Below are 16,816 nucleotides of genomic sequence, written 5' to 3'. Positions count from 1 at the left end.
TGTATATTAATTCAAAAATTTGAAACTTTAAATGATTATATCTAATAAACGAATTAAGTTATATTAAAAATTCAAATGCCATTTACTATTAAATTAAAAACTCAAACATTTTATTAAATTAAAAATATGTGTTACCATTTAAAAAAACAAAGTTGACCCCCTTCCAAGGCATAAGGGATGAACTTAAAAAGTATTACATAGTTAAAAATTCAAGAATAATGTGCAACTAAAGATAATAAAGAAAAAAAATGTTTAAATTATTATTATTATGCAAGTAATTGAGTGGGTTATGATAAAAAAATCATCCTGTATATATTTTTAATCAATACCTATTTTATTAATACAATTGAGTAGTAGCATATATGTAAATAAAATAAAATTATACAAAAAAAAAATAACTACAAATAGATACAAATATATTTTTTGATCGATTTTATTGACTTTGTTAAAAACGTATTCAAAATAAGAAGGTAATTTAAAAATAAATAGGAGTTTTAATTCATATAAAGTTTTTAAATTTTCAAAGTTATTTTTACTCTACTTATTTAAAGTACTTTTTGTTCACCATAGTCTTAAATTATGATTCAAGTTGTTATTTTATTATTATTTTCCACTTGCCAAGTCACTTTACAGAATTCTTCTAAACTAAAATTATCGCAAGNATCACTTTACAAACTATTGTGTCGCACTTTGCACTAGGAATAATGGTGAACCCGGGTTGGAGGTCATTACAAAATATAAAAATAATTAAAGATGGAAAATCTGTTTCATGTGATGACGTGGATTCAAATGATCTAATATTGTTGGATAAATATGTAAGTTCAATAATTATGTGTAAGTACGCTCATAATTTGCTTGATATAGCTACTTATATTGAATATATGGCAACTCAGTTTAAAGCATTGGATAGAAGAGGCGAGAAACTTGTTTACTTAGAAATTTTTCATGAGTTTATAATAGATATGGCACACAAAATAGAATACATGTTACGTGTAATATGTTACATGATTTCTATGAAAATAGTAGATAATTCATTTCTTATTGGGCTTTTAAAAACATTGTGGATAAATACAAACGAAGAGATAATAAAACCATATATCGATACATTAGTATCTACTATTGAATGTGAAAAACCTGTGGATTCCGCTGTTAATGATTTAGTTAGACCTTTTAAGGAACTTAAAGAAAAAATAAATGATGATATAATGGGGGAGAAAAATTTTTGTGTTAAAGGAAAACCATCCATACCGAGTTGGAATGATTTAAATAACTCGTATTTGAAGGAGACTCAAATGGATAAATATTGGGGTTCGTTTTTGGATTATATTAATTTGAGGTATAAATTTTGGATTTCGGACTCTGAATTTGAAAGTTTTAATCAACTAGGGTTTGTTAGGTTCGGTCCTTCTATCGTATTGCGCATAATATAATAAGAACCGGAGTGAATTTTGTTTATTATTTAGATTTCTTAATAGATAATTTACTAATCTTTTAGTATAAATATTTTCTTTTCTTTTTGCTTTAACAGGATTACAGTATTTATGCGTGTTATTTTAATTACTATTATATGTGTCTATGTTATTTGTGTTTAGTTTATTGTTTTAATCTGTTTATATTTATATTTTAATTGTTAAATAAACTACAATTACTTTTTAAAAATCTCATTAAATGCACAATAATATGTTAAATTGTTTAGTCTTTATTTAATTAATGTTTCCCATTTAATAAAATAATTTATTTGATATAACTAGTATTTATTGCTTGTAAAAAAAAAATCGTATCATATTTAAGACACGACCAAGTTTATAATTTATTACTTAAAATATGGTAATATTAGATTGTATATAAAATTAGTAAAGTCAATATCTTAGTTTTCGCTAGTGAATAATAATAATTTAAAAACTCGATAGTTTATACTTCAGGGTATTTGTAATTAGTTAATACGTTAACGTAATGAATATAAATAAATCATCTATTTTATTTTATAAACAAACAAAATATATATATTAACTATATATAGTTTATATATTAAAAGATTAACAAAATTGTACGTTGCTATATATTAAATGTTAATTTTTTTTAAGTATAAGTACAGTATACATTTTTGAAAATTTAATTTTGTACAAAATAAATTTTTGCGTTAAAGAAATCACAATTTTAAAATAGTGGCCTGACCGATATTTAAGTGATATAATGCTGAATTCAGATCTGTTTCAGAATTCTTATCGCATCAGTAATTTTGGCGTACTGATGGAACAAAAATGAGTAGTTTTTTACCTTCTAACTAATAGTTTTTAAACAGTATTTGTTATATCTGACATGCTCGTGCGCGATATGCGTTATCCACAATAGCTAATTTATTGCCAATAGAGTTGCGTAAGGAAATATCGACAGCCTAAAAATAATTACACACTTGATATTATACTTGTATAAACGATATTCGATTATTTCCTTTTATTTAATGACCGACTAAGCTATTATTGCATAGTAGTAAACAAATGTTGTCATTTACCAATACTTAAGTTTCGCTAAAAAAATCGTGAATCGTAAAACAATACAGCTGTATATAAAAAAAAAAGAATAGAGGTTATGTATTAACATTAAAAAAGTGGCGTCAAAATAAATATGTGGTACGTGTATATAAAAATAATTTTCATACTCTTTCTTGGCTTCAACAGAAAACTGAGAAGGTATTAGTTTTATTATTAAATGAGTTTTGTTTGTGTCTATCCATATCTGTACTGGGCTGTTATTGTTCAGCAATACACCAAAAGATAAAAAAATTATCTTGTTGATGTATTCAGCAATATATTTTAATAAATTCCCTTTTTTAAACCTCAATTAAGAAACTAACTACAATACTCCCAATTATGGACACTTCCACTAATAATCATTTATTTCTCACGCAAAGACACCGCTTAATATTAAAAATCGCAAAATTGCCTACATCTAACCCCTGAAAAAAGGTCAGTACCTAGATGCCTTAAATACTCTTCATTGAAATTACGCTATTGTATTACTGAAGTAATCAGAGACTGTTTATCTCTGAGATAAGAGATTATCTTTTTAAAAGATAATTGTAGAAAAAATGAATCTAATAAATGATGGGTCGCTAATTTATGGGAATACATTGTATTCTATCCTTATTTTAAAAAAGTATTGTTAAGATTAATATGCAAGGAGGAAATTGTATTATTACTATTTACTATTAATTTATCGGATGCTCAATATTTTTTTTCCTTTTTATTGTAATAAATCACATAAATAGAAATTATAGTAATTATTTTTAATTTTTCGTGTTTAAAAATTTTCTACAATTGAAACATTCAAAATATAATTAATTTTAATGATTTACTTTAACTAAAAAAACCAATCAAAATGTTATTAAAAAAAAAACGGTAGCACAGTAGGGTCGCGGCACAGTATGGAAGTGGCATAGTTGGGACAAGTATAGATGATTAAAATCACTATCATAAGATTTGCTTCGATGCAAATCTGTATACATGTTTAACTTTAAGAAATTGGTAGATTATTTCAAAAACAACAACAACTTTTATCCCCTTAATTATATCCTGATTAGTGATCTTTTGATTTAAAAATATAATGTATGAATAAATACTAATAACATTAATTAAATTTAGTATTAAATTGATATTCAATAATTTAATATTGTAATGTGTACGGAGATATTATAAAAATAATAAAGTAGTTGTATATTTCTTAACTTTTAATGCGTATAAAAATTTAAAGGGCTTGATGAATTACTTTTCAATAAAAAAATGTTTTTTCTTTATAACAAAATTATAAGTTTTATACATTAGACTACAAGGAACTTTCATCAGAAACAAAAATATACTTTTCTAAATCTTTGCGATGTTTTCAAATGTGCAATTAGACTTTTTCTATCACTTCATAGTTTTAATATTAATAATATTATTAAAACATAAGTATTTACATATAAAGATATAATTAAGAATAAAAAAAAATTGTTTTAAAATAATACTGACTTTGATTTTTAATAAGTTAAAAATAAGGAATGTCATTTTCCTTATTTTATTCCTTATTTAACCTATTTTTTTAATCCTCTAAAGTTGGTTTTTGTGTAAGTTTATAATAAAAAAAAATTTATTTATTACTAGAACTCTTAGCTCAATTAGCAAGTTTGAAATTGACATCATTAAATAGAAAATTTTATGAGAATTCAAAATATTGTAATGTTAAGATAAATATGCAGTCAGGAAGTTTTATAATTACTATTTATAATAAATATATCAGAAAAGCTCAATATTAAAAAAAAAAGTTTATAGATTGGCCATAGCACACACAAATTGAGTAAAAAAAATTATTAAATTACAAAATAAAATGATTTAATTTTGTAGTTGAAAACTATCATATCAAACTTGATTAGTCAATAAATACTTTGAAAACATTAAGAATGAATGATTTTTGTTATCTATATGGAAAATATAGGCTAAGTAAATTTCTAATTTCTAGTTAGAATTTTTTTTCAATTTTTGAGGGTAGTACTTCAACTAGATATGAATTGTAATCATTTGACGTATTGTTGAAAAAAGTAGGTCAAGTTAGAGCAGAGGAAATAAATGATAGTCACAAAAAATTACCTTCTCAGTTTTGCATCGAAGCTAAAACCTAAAATATAATAAAATAATTTTAATATGAATAAGAAATTTGTTCTCATGCGAGTCGACTACAGTGATGGGATCCTTAATCTTTATTGAAGCTATTGAATCTATATGAGATAAAAATCAAATAAGTTGAAAATATTTTTCTAATTCAAATACTTTTGTAAGGTATTTAAAAAAAAAAATAAAATTCCTAATCGAAAATTTAAACACAAAAATAGCATACGGTAGCTATTTTCACTATGAAGACAAAATAAAGTCAGACATTTTTTTTTCATATTAAAATATATTGTATAAGCTTTAATTTAATGTGTATATAAAAGTCTCAGTATTTCCGAAACATTTTCAAAAATTGAGTTGAATATGTTCTACTTTCTATATTTATTTTTAAGTTTTGATCCCCCTTGTATAAATGGAATTGATTCAAATTAAAAATAAACTGAGAAAAAGTCGTAACAGACACACAAAAAAAAAAAAACTATATCATTATAAAATTAATATTTTCTCAGCTTTGGATCAAAGTTAAAAAAATTATATACTGATAACGTACTTCCTAAATTAAAATTTTAAATATATATTTATTCGTCTTGTTTCTTTGTAGCTATTGCAGCAAATAAAATGTACATATTTATTTATGCTCAAGTTAAAACCTTACGCCGTACAATTACATATATTACTGATCTTGCAAAAAACGTATCAGCGCTATTTTAAAAGTGTGTTCATTTAAATTATTTAAAAAAAAATTGTCATTGTTTGGTTAATACACATTACCATCCACATAAATGTAGTCTTTAAACAATAAATCACTGTGACTTTATTGAACTTATACATATTATTTTATGGTATACTCTGATTTGTAAGCGTATACCTCACAATAAAAATAGTTCAACAGTATTATTTTTCGAGGGTATACGCTAATTTTTAAAATTGTTTGTGTGCACACGTCGAATAATCCTCAAAACAACCTTACATGCTCATGTCTTGTAGAAGGATAGTGGTATTTTTCTTCCATAACGAAAATACTTACGAGTTTAACATACAATTTGTTAGGCATATTATATATTTTTCTTATGTTTAAGGAGTATGAGAGAAGTCGAAATAGGCCCCATGATAAATCTGATAGTGATACTTTGTGAAATAAATTTATGAATATAAAAAAATGATTAAGCTGAATTTTGTTGAAGGTCGCACAGTGTTTTAATAAAAATCTGGCCAAAATTAAATTTTATTTTCAAAATTTCCTTTTAGCTTCGATGCGAAGCTGAGAAGGTATGAATTTTACTATGATGTGTTTTTTTTGGCTTTTATCACTTTTTATTATATTAGATTTATTTTCTTTCAACGATACGTCAAATGATCACAAATCGTATCTAGTCGAAAACATACTCAAAAATTAAAAAAATTTCCCTCAATCCCCGTAAATGGGGAAAACCACCCTAAAAATTACAAATTTAAAAATTGCTAATTTTCGACATTTTTTCTATTTTAGCTTCGATGCGAAGCTGAGAAGGTATTGGTTTTACTATGATGTGTTTTTTTTTTTGTGTCTGTTACCACTTTTTCTCAGCTCTCACCGAACCGATTTCTTTCAACGATACGTCAAAAGATCACAAATCGTATCTAGTCGAAGACATTACCCTTCAAAATTGAAAAAATTTCCCTCGTTCCCCGTAAATGGGGGAAACCTCCAAAAAAATTACAAATTTAAAAATCGCTAATTTTCGAAATTTTTTCAATTTTTTTTACTTTAAAGTGCCCTAACTTTTTCAAAAATGAACATATCAATATAATTCTTTTATATATAGATGTTTGATGTCTTTACTTATCATTTGGTATATTTTTTTTGTAAATCTGACACTTAACCTGCCCACAGGGGGGGATTTAAAATGACAACTTTTTCACAAAAAATTTACTTTTTCAACTTAACTTTTGAAAATGTTCCGGAAGGTCTGACACTTTTATATATATCTTAAATTAAAGCTAATGTAATATACTTTAATTTGAAAAAAAAAAATTTGACCTCTGGACTTTTATTCACGGCGAAAATGGCTACCGAATGCTATTTTCGTGTGAAAATTCTCGATTTTATTATTTATATTTTTAATTTTATAATGCTATGACATAATGAAAAGTGTATGGATCAACATTATTTTTTTATGAGAAATAATATTTTATAATAAACCCTTTTTCATTCGACATACTTTATCTTAATTAGGATATTAATAATGAACTAGCAGATAATGTAGCTTTTGGAATAGTCCACCAATTNTCAGATCAAGTAGCTTGTGGAATAAAACACCAATATTTTTAAAATTATACACTATCTAAAGATTTGCATCGAAGCGTTTATTTTTGATAGTGATTTTAATCACTGTCAGATATCATTATAGTTGATCCAACTATGCCACGTCACCATTGTGCCGCGACCCCCCTGTGCTGGATTTTTTATAAACTAATTAANGACCCCCCTGTGCTGGATTTTTTTAAATTAAAATTGCTATAATTTTTTTAAAAATAACCGAATGATTATACTTTTTTTTTTTTTAGATACTTTAAATTTTGATGAGTTTTGACGATGCTATTTTCGCGTATTCAATGTATTATATATAATTTTTTTATTTCAACTTGCAAATAAATTGTGTGCTGTACATGTCGACCTGTTCTTTTATCATATGATTTAAAGACAAACCGTTTTTGATTTATCTTATTTTAAAAAACGATTATTGTATAATCTTTTGTGAAATATTTTTACTAATTATAATGTTATTCAGTTGACATTTTACTACCTCGATACACAATTAACCACTGTAATTATTTAATATATTATATTATAATAACATGAAAATAAATCAACAACACGTTTTTAATTTTATGTTTATTTTTATTAATATATTTATAATTAATATATATGTATAAATATTTAAATAATTGTTTAATTCGATTCTGAAACTAAAAAACACGCTTATTGTTATGCATCTATTGTAACAATATGAAATAAATAAATGCAAGAGGCAGAATATAGCACTAAGAATTAATAATACCTGTTTGCGTACTCGTACTTCATTAGCTATTATCGGTTTACCATAAATAAATTTCCTTAGTTTTGAACGAAAAATTTATTCCATATTATTTTCTTAAATAATTTGATTTTTTGGAAAATCAATCATTATTAGTTCTGCCTCTATTGTACGTATGTATTTCATACCTTGCCCCGGTTGGCGACCCATTCCGCAGTCCTCGGTGGAGGAGGAGACCGTTGTGGCCTTTTGCAGAAGCAACCTTCATCGATCGACCTCCTCCGCATTGCGGCGAGCCAGTTGCTCCAATTCCATAGGCGTTGGTGTAGTTTTGGTGCTGTTTTACGTTCTAAAAAAAAAAAAAGTTTTTTTAACATATGGATATAAGTCGTAGTTTTATGTTTAACTACTCGGGCATTCCCGATTTATGTGGCCACCACTCTTGCACCTCCAGCACACTGCGAAAACGAATATCATCCGTCATCAATACGATATGGATGCATGATTAATAAAAGTATAAATTAATAAGTGTACTTACGTTTCGGACCCTTGCGTTTTTTTTTTAGCCCCTTGGGCTTTTTCGAGGTGTGCGCCGTTGGACCGCATACACTAAATATGTTGCACTTAATATAACGCTAACAGATTTTTCAGCCCGGTAATTTTTAGCCACTCCCAGGTTGGACTTTGGACTCCGTCGCTTTATAATCTCCGAGAGTCGTCAGCATTTAAACCGAGTTCAATCAGACCCCGCCGCCGATTTTTGTGGCACGATCGAATAGGGCTATTCACTTATTTAGCCGTACTTCCGAACCCTAAGACACTGTTTCGTGTTTTTACATTTTTCGTAAAACGCTAATGCCTAACCACGCCCCATCAATTTTTTTACGCGCGACGCAAAATTCGCGACAACACGGCTGCTGGAGTTTTCCGTCACACGCGCAAATTGAGCTTTGAACCGTGCGACTTTCTATCGTCCGTGTTTCCGGACCACGACCCGGTTTCGGTCGTCCTGCCGATATTACTTGCATCGTCATGTTATCATTCCAATCCGACGTTTATAATCAATCGAAAAGCCAAATTTTCATTTTTATGTATACACGTATGCGTATTGACTAATCAAAAAAGGATATTTTAGCTTCGATGCGAAGCTGAGAAGGTATTGGTTTTACTAAGATGTGTTTTTTTTTTGTGTCTGTTACCACTTTTTCTCAGCTCTCACCGAACCGATTTCTTTCAATGATACTTCCAAAGATCACAAATCGTATCTAGTCGAAGACATTACCCTCAAAAATTGAAAAAAATTTCCTCGCTATCGTAAATGGGGGAAACCTCCAAAAAATTACAAATTTATAAATCGCAAATATTCTAATTTTTTTTACTTAAAATTGCTATATCTTTTTTAAAAATAACCCAATCAATATAATTTTTTTTTATATAGATACATAATATCATTGCCTTTCATTTGATATTTTTTTTTTTTATGTCTGACTCTTTACCTGCCCACAGAGGGGGATTTAAAATGACAACTTTTTCAACTTAAATTTTGAAATTGTTCCGGAAAGTCTGACACTTTTATATATATCTTAAATTAAAGCTAATGTAATTTACTTTATTATGCAAAAAAAAAAAAAAAATTCGGACTTTATTTTGTCTTCACGGTGAAAATAGCTACAAAATGCTATTATTGTGTGAAAATTCTCGATTTTATTTTTTTCATTTTTAACTTTATAATGATATAACTTATTGAAAAGTGTATGAATCAACATAATTTTTTAATGAGAAATAATATTTTTTAATAATCCCTTTTTCCTTCGACATACTTTATCTTAATCAGGATATTAATGAGGAACTAGCAGATTATGTAGCTTTTGGAATAATATACCAAGTTTTTAAAATTAAACAGTATTTAAAGATTTGCATCGAAGCGTTTTTTTCTGATAGTGATTTTAATAACTGTCAGATATCATTATACTTGATCCAACTATGCCACGTCACCACTGTGCCGCGACCCCCCTGTGCTGGGTTTTTTAAACTATATTTATTTTTAATTTTTTAGTTTTATGTTATGATAGTAGTTACTATCAATATCATGGTTGTAACGGGTAACGGGAAATTAGGGTTCGATTCCGGAGAGGGAGTCTGAGAAACTGCTACTACATCCAAGGAAAGCAGCAGGCGCGCAAATTACTCACTCCCGGAACGTGGAGGTAGTGACGAAAAATGACGATAGGGAAATCATCCCTCGTAATCGGAATGAATACTTGAAATGAATACGGAATGAAAGAGATATACTCTTAATTAGAATAAAACGTGTGAATATATAAATTTTAATAGTAATTAGAATATATATATATATATATACAAGTAAAGCGACTTAAGTACGTAAACGTATCATGCACTAGGTATAGCTGTGTTTTGTGGGCGGGCGAGTCGGACTAACGTTATACCTGAGGTATAAACGGCGGTAGGAATATATACGTAAGACGTATGACACGCGGATGGTATTGGTCAGTCAAAATAAAAATTTGTTTATATATATATATATATATAATATTGATGACAAGTACGCGTGTACGGGTACGATAACCAAAAATAAATTTATACAGGAATAGTATTGCCGGCGTGTAATGAGCGAGGCGTAGGGTGGGGTGAATGCGTTATGACAATCTAGTCTAGACGACGGAATATGCGATAACGCGTGGCGTTTTGAGAGTTACATACATACATACATACATACATACATACATACATACATACATACATACATACATACATACATACATACATACATACATACATACATACATACATACATGTGAAACTAATATAAGCGTGTTAAAAAAGGGATTATTAAAAAATATTATTTCTCATAAAAAAATTATGTTGATCCATACACTTCTCAATAAGTTATAGCATTATAAAGTTAAAAATGTAAAAAATAAAATCGAGAATTTTCATAGAATAATAGCATTTTCACAATGAAGACAAAATAAAGCCTGAAATTTTTATTTTCCATAATAAAGTATATTCATAAGCTTTAATTTAAGATATATATAAAAATGTCAGTATTTCCGGAACACTTTCAAAATTTAAGTTGAAAAAGTTAATTTTTTGTTAAAAAGTTGTCATTTTGAATCCCCACTTGTAGGCAGCTAAAAAGTTAGATTTATAAAAAAATATAGCAAATGATAGGTAAAGATATCGAGCATCTATAAAAAAAAATTATTTTGATTTGTTCATTTTTGAAAAAGTTATGACAGTTTTAAGTAAAAAAAATTGAAAAAATTAGCGATTTTTAAATTTGTAATTTTTTGGAGGTTTCCCCCATTTACGATAACGAGGAAATTTTTTTCAATTTTTGAGGGTTATGTCTTCGACTAGATACGATTTGTGATCTTTGGACGTATCATTGAAAGAAATCGGTTCGGTGAGAGCTGAGAAAAGTGGTAACAGACACAAAAAAAAACACATCTTAGTAAAACCAATACCTTCTCAGCTTCGCATCGAAGCTAAAATAAAATTAATTTTATCAAACGAAATAAAATCACTTACCTGTGTAATACAACCATTATAAATTAGAGCCAGACCTAGGCCATCTCTAAATCATTATTCAAACAGTCCTACAGACTGCAGTCGAAGAACGCGAATTTTAAATCGCAGAAAATAGAAAATTCTTCCAGGTGACTCATATTTTGAGGGGTTTACGAAATAGGATATAGATGGAGTTAGAGAAAGACAAATAATTTTTTATTTATAGATTAATCAAGGGAAACTCAAAAAATATAAACGATAGCCCATTGAAATGTGTTATACAAATTATGAACAGTATAATCGAAAAAGAAAATTCATCAAAATGTAAGATTGTAGTGATGTCTAAAGCTTTATCCGCATCTCGTTCTATTCCTACAGTAAGATATACAATAAACGCATGTAATTATTTTAATTTAATCTTGGCTAATATATCAATAACAATTAAATTGTATAGATATTTTTATTATTAATACCTTAAATAAACAAATATTTATTTAAACTAAATCATGAAATAATTTTTTAAATCCTTAAAAATATATTATTTTATGTAAACACAAAACTTAAAAAGTTATTTTAAATAATATAATTATACAAATTTGTATTAGTTATATATTGTATATTATTTATACAATGATTATGTCATGCAAGATTCCATACTGTTGTGAATTTTTAAACTGTGAAGTTTGTATTAATAATATATTAACATTAATTAATCCCAGCATAAATTAAATCATTAACCTTAATCTGTTTATTTATTACAGTAAATTTAAATAAATTTTTTATTCATCTCTAAACTGTTAATTATGTATTGTTAAATAGCTATAATTAAAAAGCACGATCAATGTTAGATATCAAATTTACTATTAAATTTAATAATTTTCTAGAAATTCAATATTAATGAAAATAAATATTGTAATTTATGGTATTTAGTTTGCAAAATACAATCGCCGTGTAAGACGACGATATCAACTTGAAGATTATGATCCTAATTCACAGGACAATGGTTCTCTTACTGCTCATTCAGATGATTCTAGATCAGTGTCAACATTATCTGATATGCGATCTGAGAGCAATACATCATATACAGCTGTTTCAGATGATGAATTCTTAGACAATGCTGTATCCCCAACAAGATCGGTAATTATTTTACCTTTTAAAAAGGTTAACAGTTTTTTTCCTAATTTTATTTTATTTCTAGTCTCCAGATTCACTTCTACTTGGATTCAGTACATTAATAGAAGGAGATATTATTAGCCAGACATCAATTATTGTTAAAAGAAAAATTACAAAATATTCTTCAGATACTCCTCGCAAGACTGTAATTATTATAAAACAATTTATTATTTCAATAATCATAGATTTAATACATGTATAACTTATAGGATTTATTGTTTGGTGATATTAAAAATAGTGAAGCAGTTGTGAGAAAAAGAAAGTTGACACGTGATTTAGAATCAAATCCTGAAACTAATGTATTATTAAAGAAAACTAGACCTAGTACAAGTCTTTCTATGTCATTTGATTCTCCATGACTTGATTACATAAACAGTCCTTTAACTGCCCCTGTATCTCAGGGAAAGTGTACTTTATTTAATTATGGATTTTGTAAAAAAGAAAAACCAGTTTTTTGACGTTCACTTTCTACTAGTGAAGCTTCTATTAAAGCTGCTTTTGAAAAAGGTAGAAAATAAAGAAGATTACTTTTTTAAATTATTTATTCATTTTTAATACTCATTATAAATAAATATAATTAATAAGCGATCATGTTTATTATAAATAATGCTTTAAAAGTGATAATATTTGAACTGTTACTCTATTTAAAATATATTGTTAGTTAAAAGGTCAAGTAATGTAAACATTACTTTTTTCAAATTAGAGTTATGATAGAATTAATAATAAACAGTTGAATAAATATTTAATAAAAAAAAAAAATCAATTAAATCATTGGCCACAAAATATTTATTCCTATCTAATGTCATACCAAAAATTAAAATTTATTTTTAGGGAATTTACTATTTTATCTATTAACTGATATAAGTATTATAAAAAATATTATTATAATTTATAATAATGTCATTATTTTTCTTCTTATATGACAGTAAAAGCTCCTATATTAAATTTATAATGAGTTCCAACAACTATTTAATCTGAATAACATTTGTACTTATGGAAAAATTAAGGTACACTAAATGTATTTTTCTGTTTAAAAAAATCTTTAAAATTTTACAAATTCTAATAACAAAAATTATAATTCAACTATATTTTTATTTTACAAATGAAAAGTTGTTAAATAATTAAAAAATATTGTAACAGAATTATAGCAGCGTAAACCCCTTGTAAATAATTTTTAATAGGTTTAAATTAATAATTAATTATATCCATAATTGTATGTATTATAATTTTTTTAATTTCATCTGTCATAGTTTCCATTAATATCATAAGAAACTATGATATACTTAGATTTAAAAAATATTTTTACATTTTTCAGATCACGATATTTACGTAATGCTGATCGAGAGAATAATAGTATGTGCTATCCATATTTGGACTATCCAGAAATGTATTTGCTAAATGGGGGTTATTGTAAATTGTTCACTAAATATAGGCACTTGTGTGAGCCATCTAACTACCCAGCTATGTTAAATCCAGCACATAAAAAAGAACTTATATTATTTAGATCCAAGTCTAAAACATGGGCTGGTGATGGTGGAACATCACGACTAGATAGTAAAAATACATTAAAGAGGTTGGGGTTTAATTAGCATTATGTTGCTTTGTTATATTCCTCTACTATGAAAAAATAATTTTTGCTTTTTAAAATTTAAATTTTTTAACGTTTAACCAATTAATTNTAATTTTTGCTTTTTAAAATTTAATTTTTTTAACGTTTAACCAATTAATTTCTTTCTATTTTTTTCTTTTACCTAATTAACTTAATATGTTGAAATATTAAAATTGGATTCCAGTGCAATTTATAAAATTTTTATGATGCTGTTATGAAAGCACTGTTACCTAAGTTGCCAAAACTTAATCATATGTAACAGTTTTTATGTTTAATTGTTTGATAACATTATTTCCATAAATAAATTAAATAGAAAATTTTATATATATATACTTGATATGTAATACTTGCCAAGTGCAATTTGAATTTTTTTTATATGTAATAAAAAAAACTAATATTTATATTTGTACCAAAAATCTATTCCTTTTATTTTATTTTTTTTTTCAATTTTTGTCATAACTTAAGACTTATATATTAAGAATTAATAATTTTATTTTATAGATAAAAATTTGTTTGATGTGTTCATTTTTTATTAGTTAATATGTAAATAATTTGGATTTCTTTTAGCTTTGATGCGAAGCTGAGAAGGTATTAATTTTACTATGATGTGTTTTTTTTTTTTTTTTTTTGTGTCTGTTACCACTTTTCTCAGATATCACCGAACCGATTTTGATGAAAAATATGTCAAAAGATCACAAATCGTATCTAGTCGAAGACATTACCCTCAAAAATTGAAAAAAATTCCCTCGTTCCCCGTAAATGGGGGAAACCCCCAAAAAATTACAAATTTAAAAATCGCTAATTTTCGATATTTTTTCAATTTTTTTTACTTAATATTGCCATACCTTTTTTTGAAAATGACCGAATCAATATAATTTTTTTTTATAGATACCTTAGGTATTCACTTTTCATTTTATATTTTCTTGTTAACATTTGTCTTTTTACAAGCCCACAGGATAGGTTTCAAAATGGTAACTTTTTTACCAAAAATTAACTTTTGAAAATGTTTCGAAAAGAAAGACACTTTTATATATATCTTAAATTAAAGCTTATATAGTCTACTTTAATTTATTTAATATTGTAAAAATCCATCGTTAAATTCAGGTGAAACTAAAAATCATTTTTTTTTTAAATTTATGATTTATATAGCAACATATTACAAAAAAAATTGGCATATTATAGACTGATAGTAGCACACACAAATAGAGTTAAAAAATTAATAAATTATAAGGTAAAATTATTTACTTTTGTAGTTGAATACTTTTATCATATCAAATCTAATTCGACAATAAATACTTTAAGAATATTAAAAATTAATGATTTTAATTGTTTGTATGGAAAAAGGTGGTTAAGCTACTTTTTATTTGAATAAGGAATATTTTTTTGATTTTTAAGAGTAATAACTTAAACTAATCATTAACTTAAATATCATAAACTTAAATGAATCATTTGACGTATCGTTGAAAAAAGTAGGTCTAGTGAGGGTTGGCAAAATAAATCGAAGAAATCAATCACAGTGGGACATCTTCGAGCTGAAGATGTACCAAGTAGTTGAACATAAATTTAAAACAAAAAAAGAAAAGTTAAATAAAAAATTTCAAAATTTACTTTCAGAATACAAAAATAAGGGTCAAATAGATAATTTTAATAAGAGTCCGGTAGTTTCATTTTCTAAAAACTGGGGGGACGATTCGATGCAAATCTTTAGATAGTGTTTAATTTTAAAAAATATGTGGATTATTCCAAAAGCTACATGATCTGCTAGTTCCTTATTAATACCCTGATTAAGATAAAGTATGTCGAATGAAAAAGGGATTATTAAAAAATATTATTTCTCATAAAAAAATTGTGTTGATTCATATATTTTTCAATGAGTTATAGCATTATAAAGTTAAAAATGTAACCAACCCAACCCAACATCAACCCCTATTTCCTTAATTATATACAGATTAGTAATTCGTTTAATTATATATTACATAATTTTTATAATTAATTATTTTCAAATTATTATCGATTTTTAATATGTTAAAAGTAATCATTTTGAACCAACTTCTGATTGTCCTTTAAAGTGAAAGTTTTATTAAAAAAAAAATGAATTTATTACCATAACTTTTAACTCAACTTGCAAGTTTGAAATTGACATTATTAAATTGAAAAAAATGAAATTTTTAAGATTAATATGCAATCTGGAAATTTTATAATTACTAATTACAGTANACAGGAAATTTTATAATTACTATTTACAGTACATTTATCAAAAAAATTGTTTTAAATTAATACTGATTTTGATTATTAATATATTAAAAATAAGGAAAATAACATATTTACCCTATTTTTTTAATCGTTTAAAGTTGAATGTTTATAATAAAAAAAAAAAATTTATTTTACCATAACTTTTAGCTCAATTGGTAAGTTTGACATTGACATAATTAAATAGAAAATTTTATGACAATTAAAAAAATTGTATCGTTAAGATCAATATGTAGTCAGAAAGTTTTATAATTACTATTTATTGTAAATTTATCAGAAAANATGCAATCTGGAAATTTTATAATTACTAATTACAGTACATTTGTCAGAAAAATTCGATTTTTTTACATTTTTATCGTAATAGATAACTGAAATAGAAAGAATAGTAATCATATCCTAATAACTTTTGGTGTTTAAAAAAATTTGCAATTGAAATATTTAGAACTTAATTAATTTTAATAATTTACTTTAACTAAATGAACTAAATCAAAACAAAGTAGTTAAAAAGATTTACTCAATTGAGTGTATTATAAAAAATAATTATAATAATTATAACGATAATAATATTCAGGAGAAAAAACAATCATTTTTTT

At 25.7% G+C, this 16,816-nt stretch overlaps 2 protein-coding genes across 5 annotated transcripts in view; both read left to right on the top strand.

Annotated features, from left to right (window-relative positions):
* Window positions 1-1,736, top strand: part of LOC126902951 (uncharacterized) — a 19,784-nt gene extending 18,048 nt beyond the window's left edge. Inside the window, exon 2 of one of the 4 annotated variants that reach the window (XM_050680761.1) lies at window positions 1,135-1,736. In XM_050680761.1, the coding sequence (XP_050536718.1) occupies window positions 1,135-1,430 (296 nt within the window). In that variant the 3' untranslated portion in view covers window positions 1,431-1,736. The remainder of the gene's footprint in view (window positions 1-1,134) is intronic. The other 3 variants (XM_050680760.1, XM_050680763.1, XM_050680762.1) reach the window with 3 other exon arrangements.
* A 464-nt stretch (window positions 1,737-2,200) lies between these two features.
* LOC126902954 (uncharacterized) lies at window positions 2,201-14,027 on the top strand. The gene is made up of 6 exons (XM_050680767.1): window positions 2,201-2,630; window positions 11,240-11,568; window positions 12,122-12,328; window positions 12,390-12,509; window positions 12,574-12,871; window positions 13,680-14,027. Exons 2-5 carry the CDS (start codon window positions 11,479-11,481, stop codon window positions 12,721-12,723), a joined length of 567 nt encoding a protein of 188 aa, XP_050536724.1. The 5' UTR covers window positions 2,201-2,630; window positions 11,240-11,478; the 3' UTR covers window positions 12,724-12,871; window positions 13,680-14,027.
* Window positions 14,028-16,816: the final 2,789 nt, after the last annotated feature.

The sequence above is a fragment of the Daktulosphaira vitifoliae genome, unplaced genomic scaffold (assembly GCF_025091365.1).
Source record: "Daktulosphaira vitifoliae isolate Bord-2020 unplaced genomic scaffold, ASM2509136v1 Scaffold_3, whole genome shotgun sequence".
Lineage (NCBI taxonomy): Eukaryota > Metazoa > Arthropoda > Insecta > Hemiptera > Phylloxeridae > Daktulosphaira > Daktulosphaira vitifoliae.
The sequence above is the reverse complement of the archived record's forward strand: the minus strand, read 5'-3'. Positions and strand labels throughout refer to the sequence as shown.

Excerpts from the sequence above, each read along its gene's own strand:
- LOC126902954 (XM_050680767.1), top strand. The coding sequence starts at position 11,479 with ATGAACAGTATAATCGAAAAAGAAAATTCATCAAAATGTAAGATTGTA. Across the intron at positions 11,569-12,121 it reads CATCTCGTTCTATTCCTACA|TTTGCAAAATACAATCGCCG; the intron begins GTAAGATATACA and ends TATGGTATTTAG. Across the intron at positions 12,329-12,389 it reads CTGTATCCCCAACAAGATCG|TCTCCAGATTCACTTCTACT; the intron begins GTAATTATTTTA and ends TTTTATTTCTAG.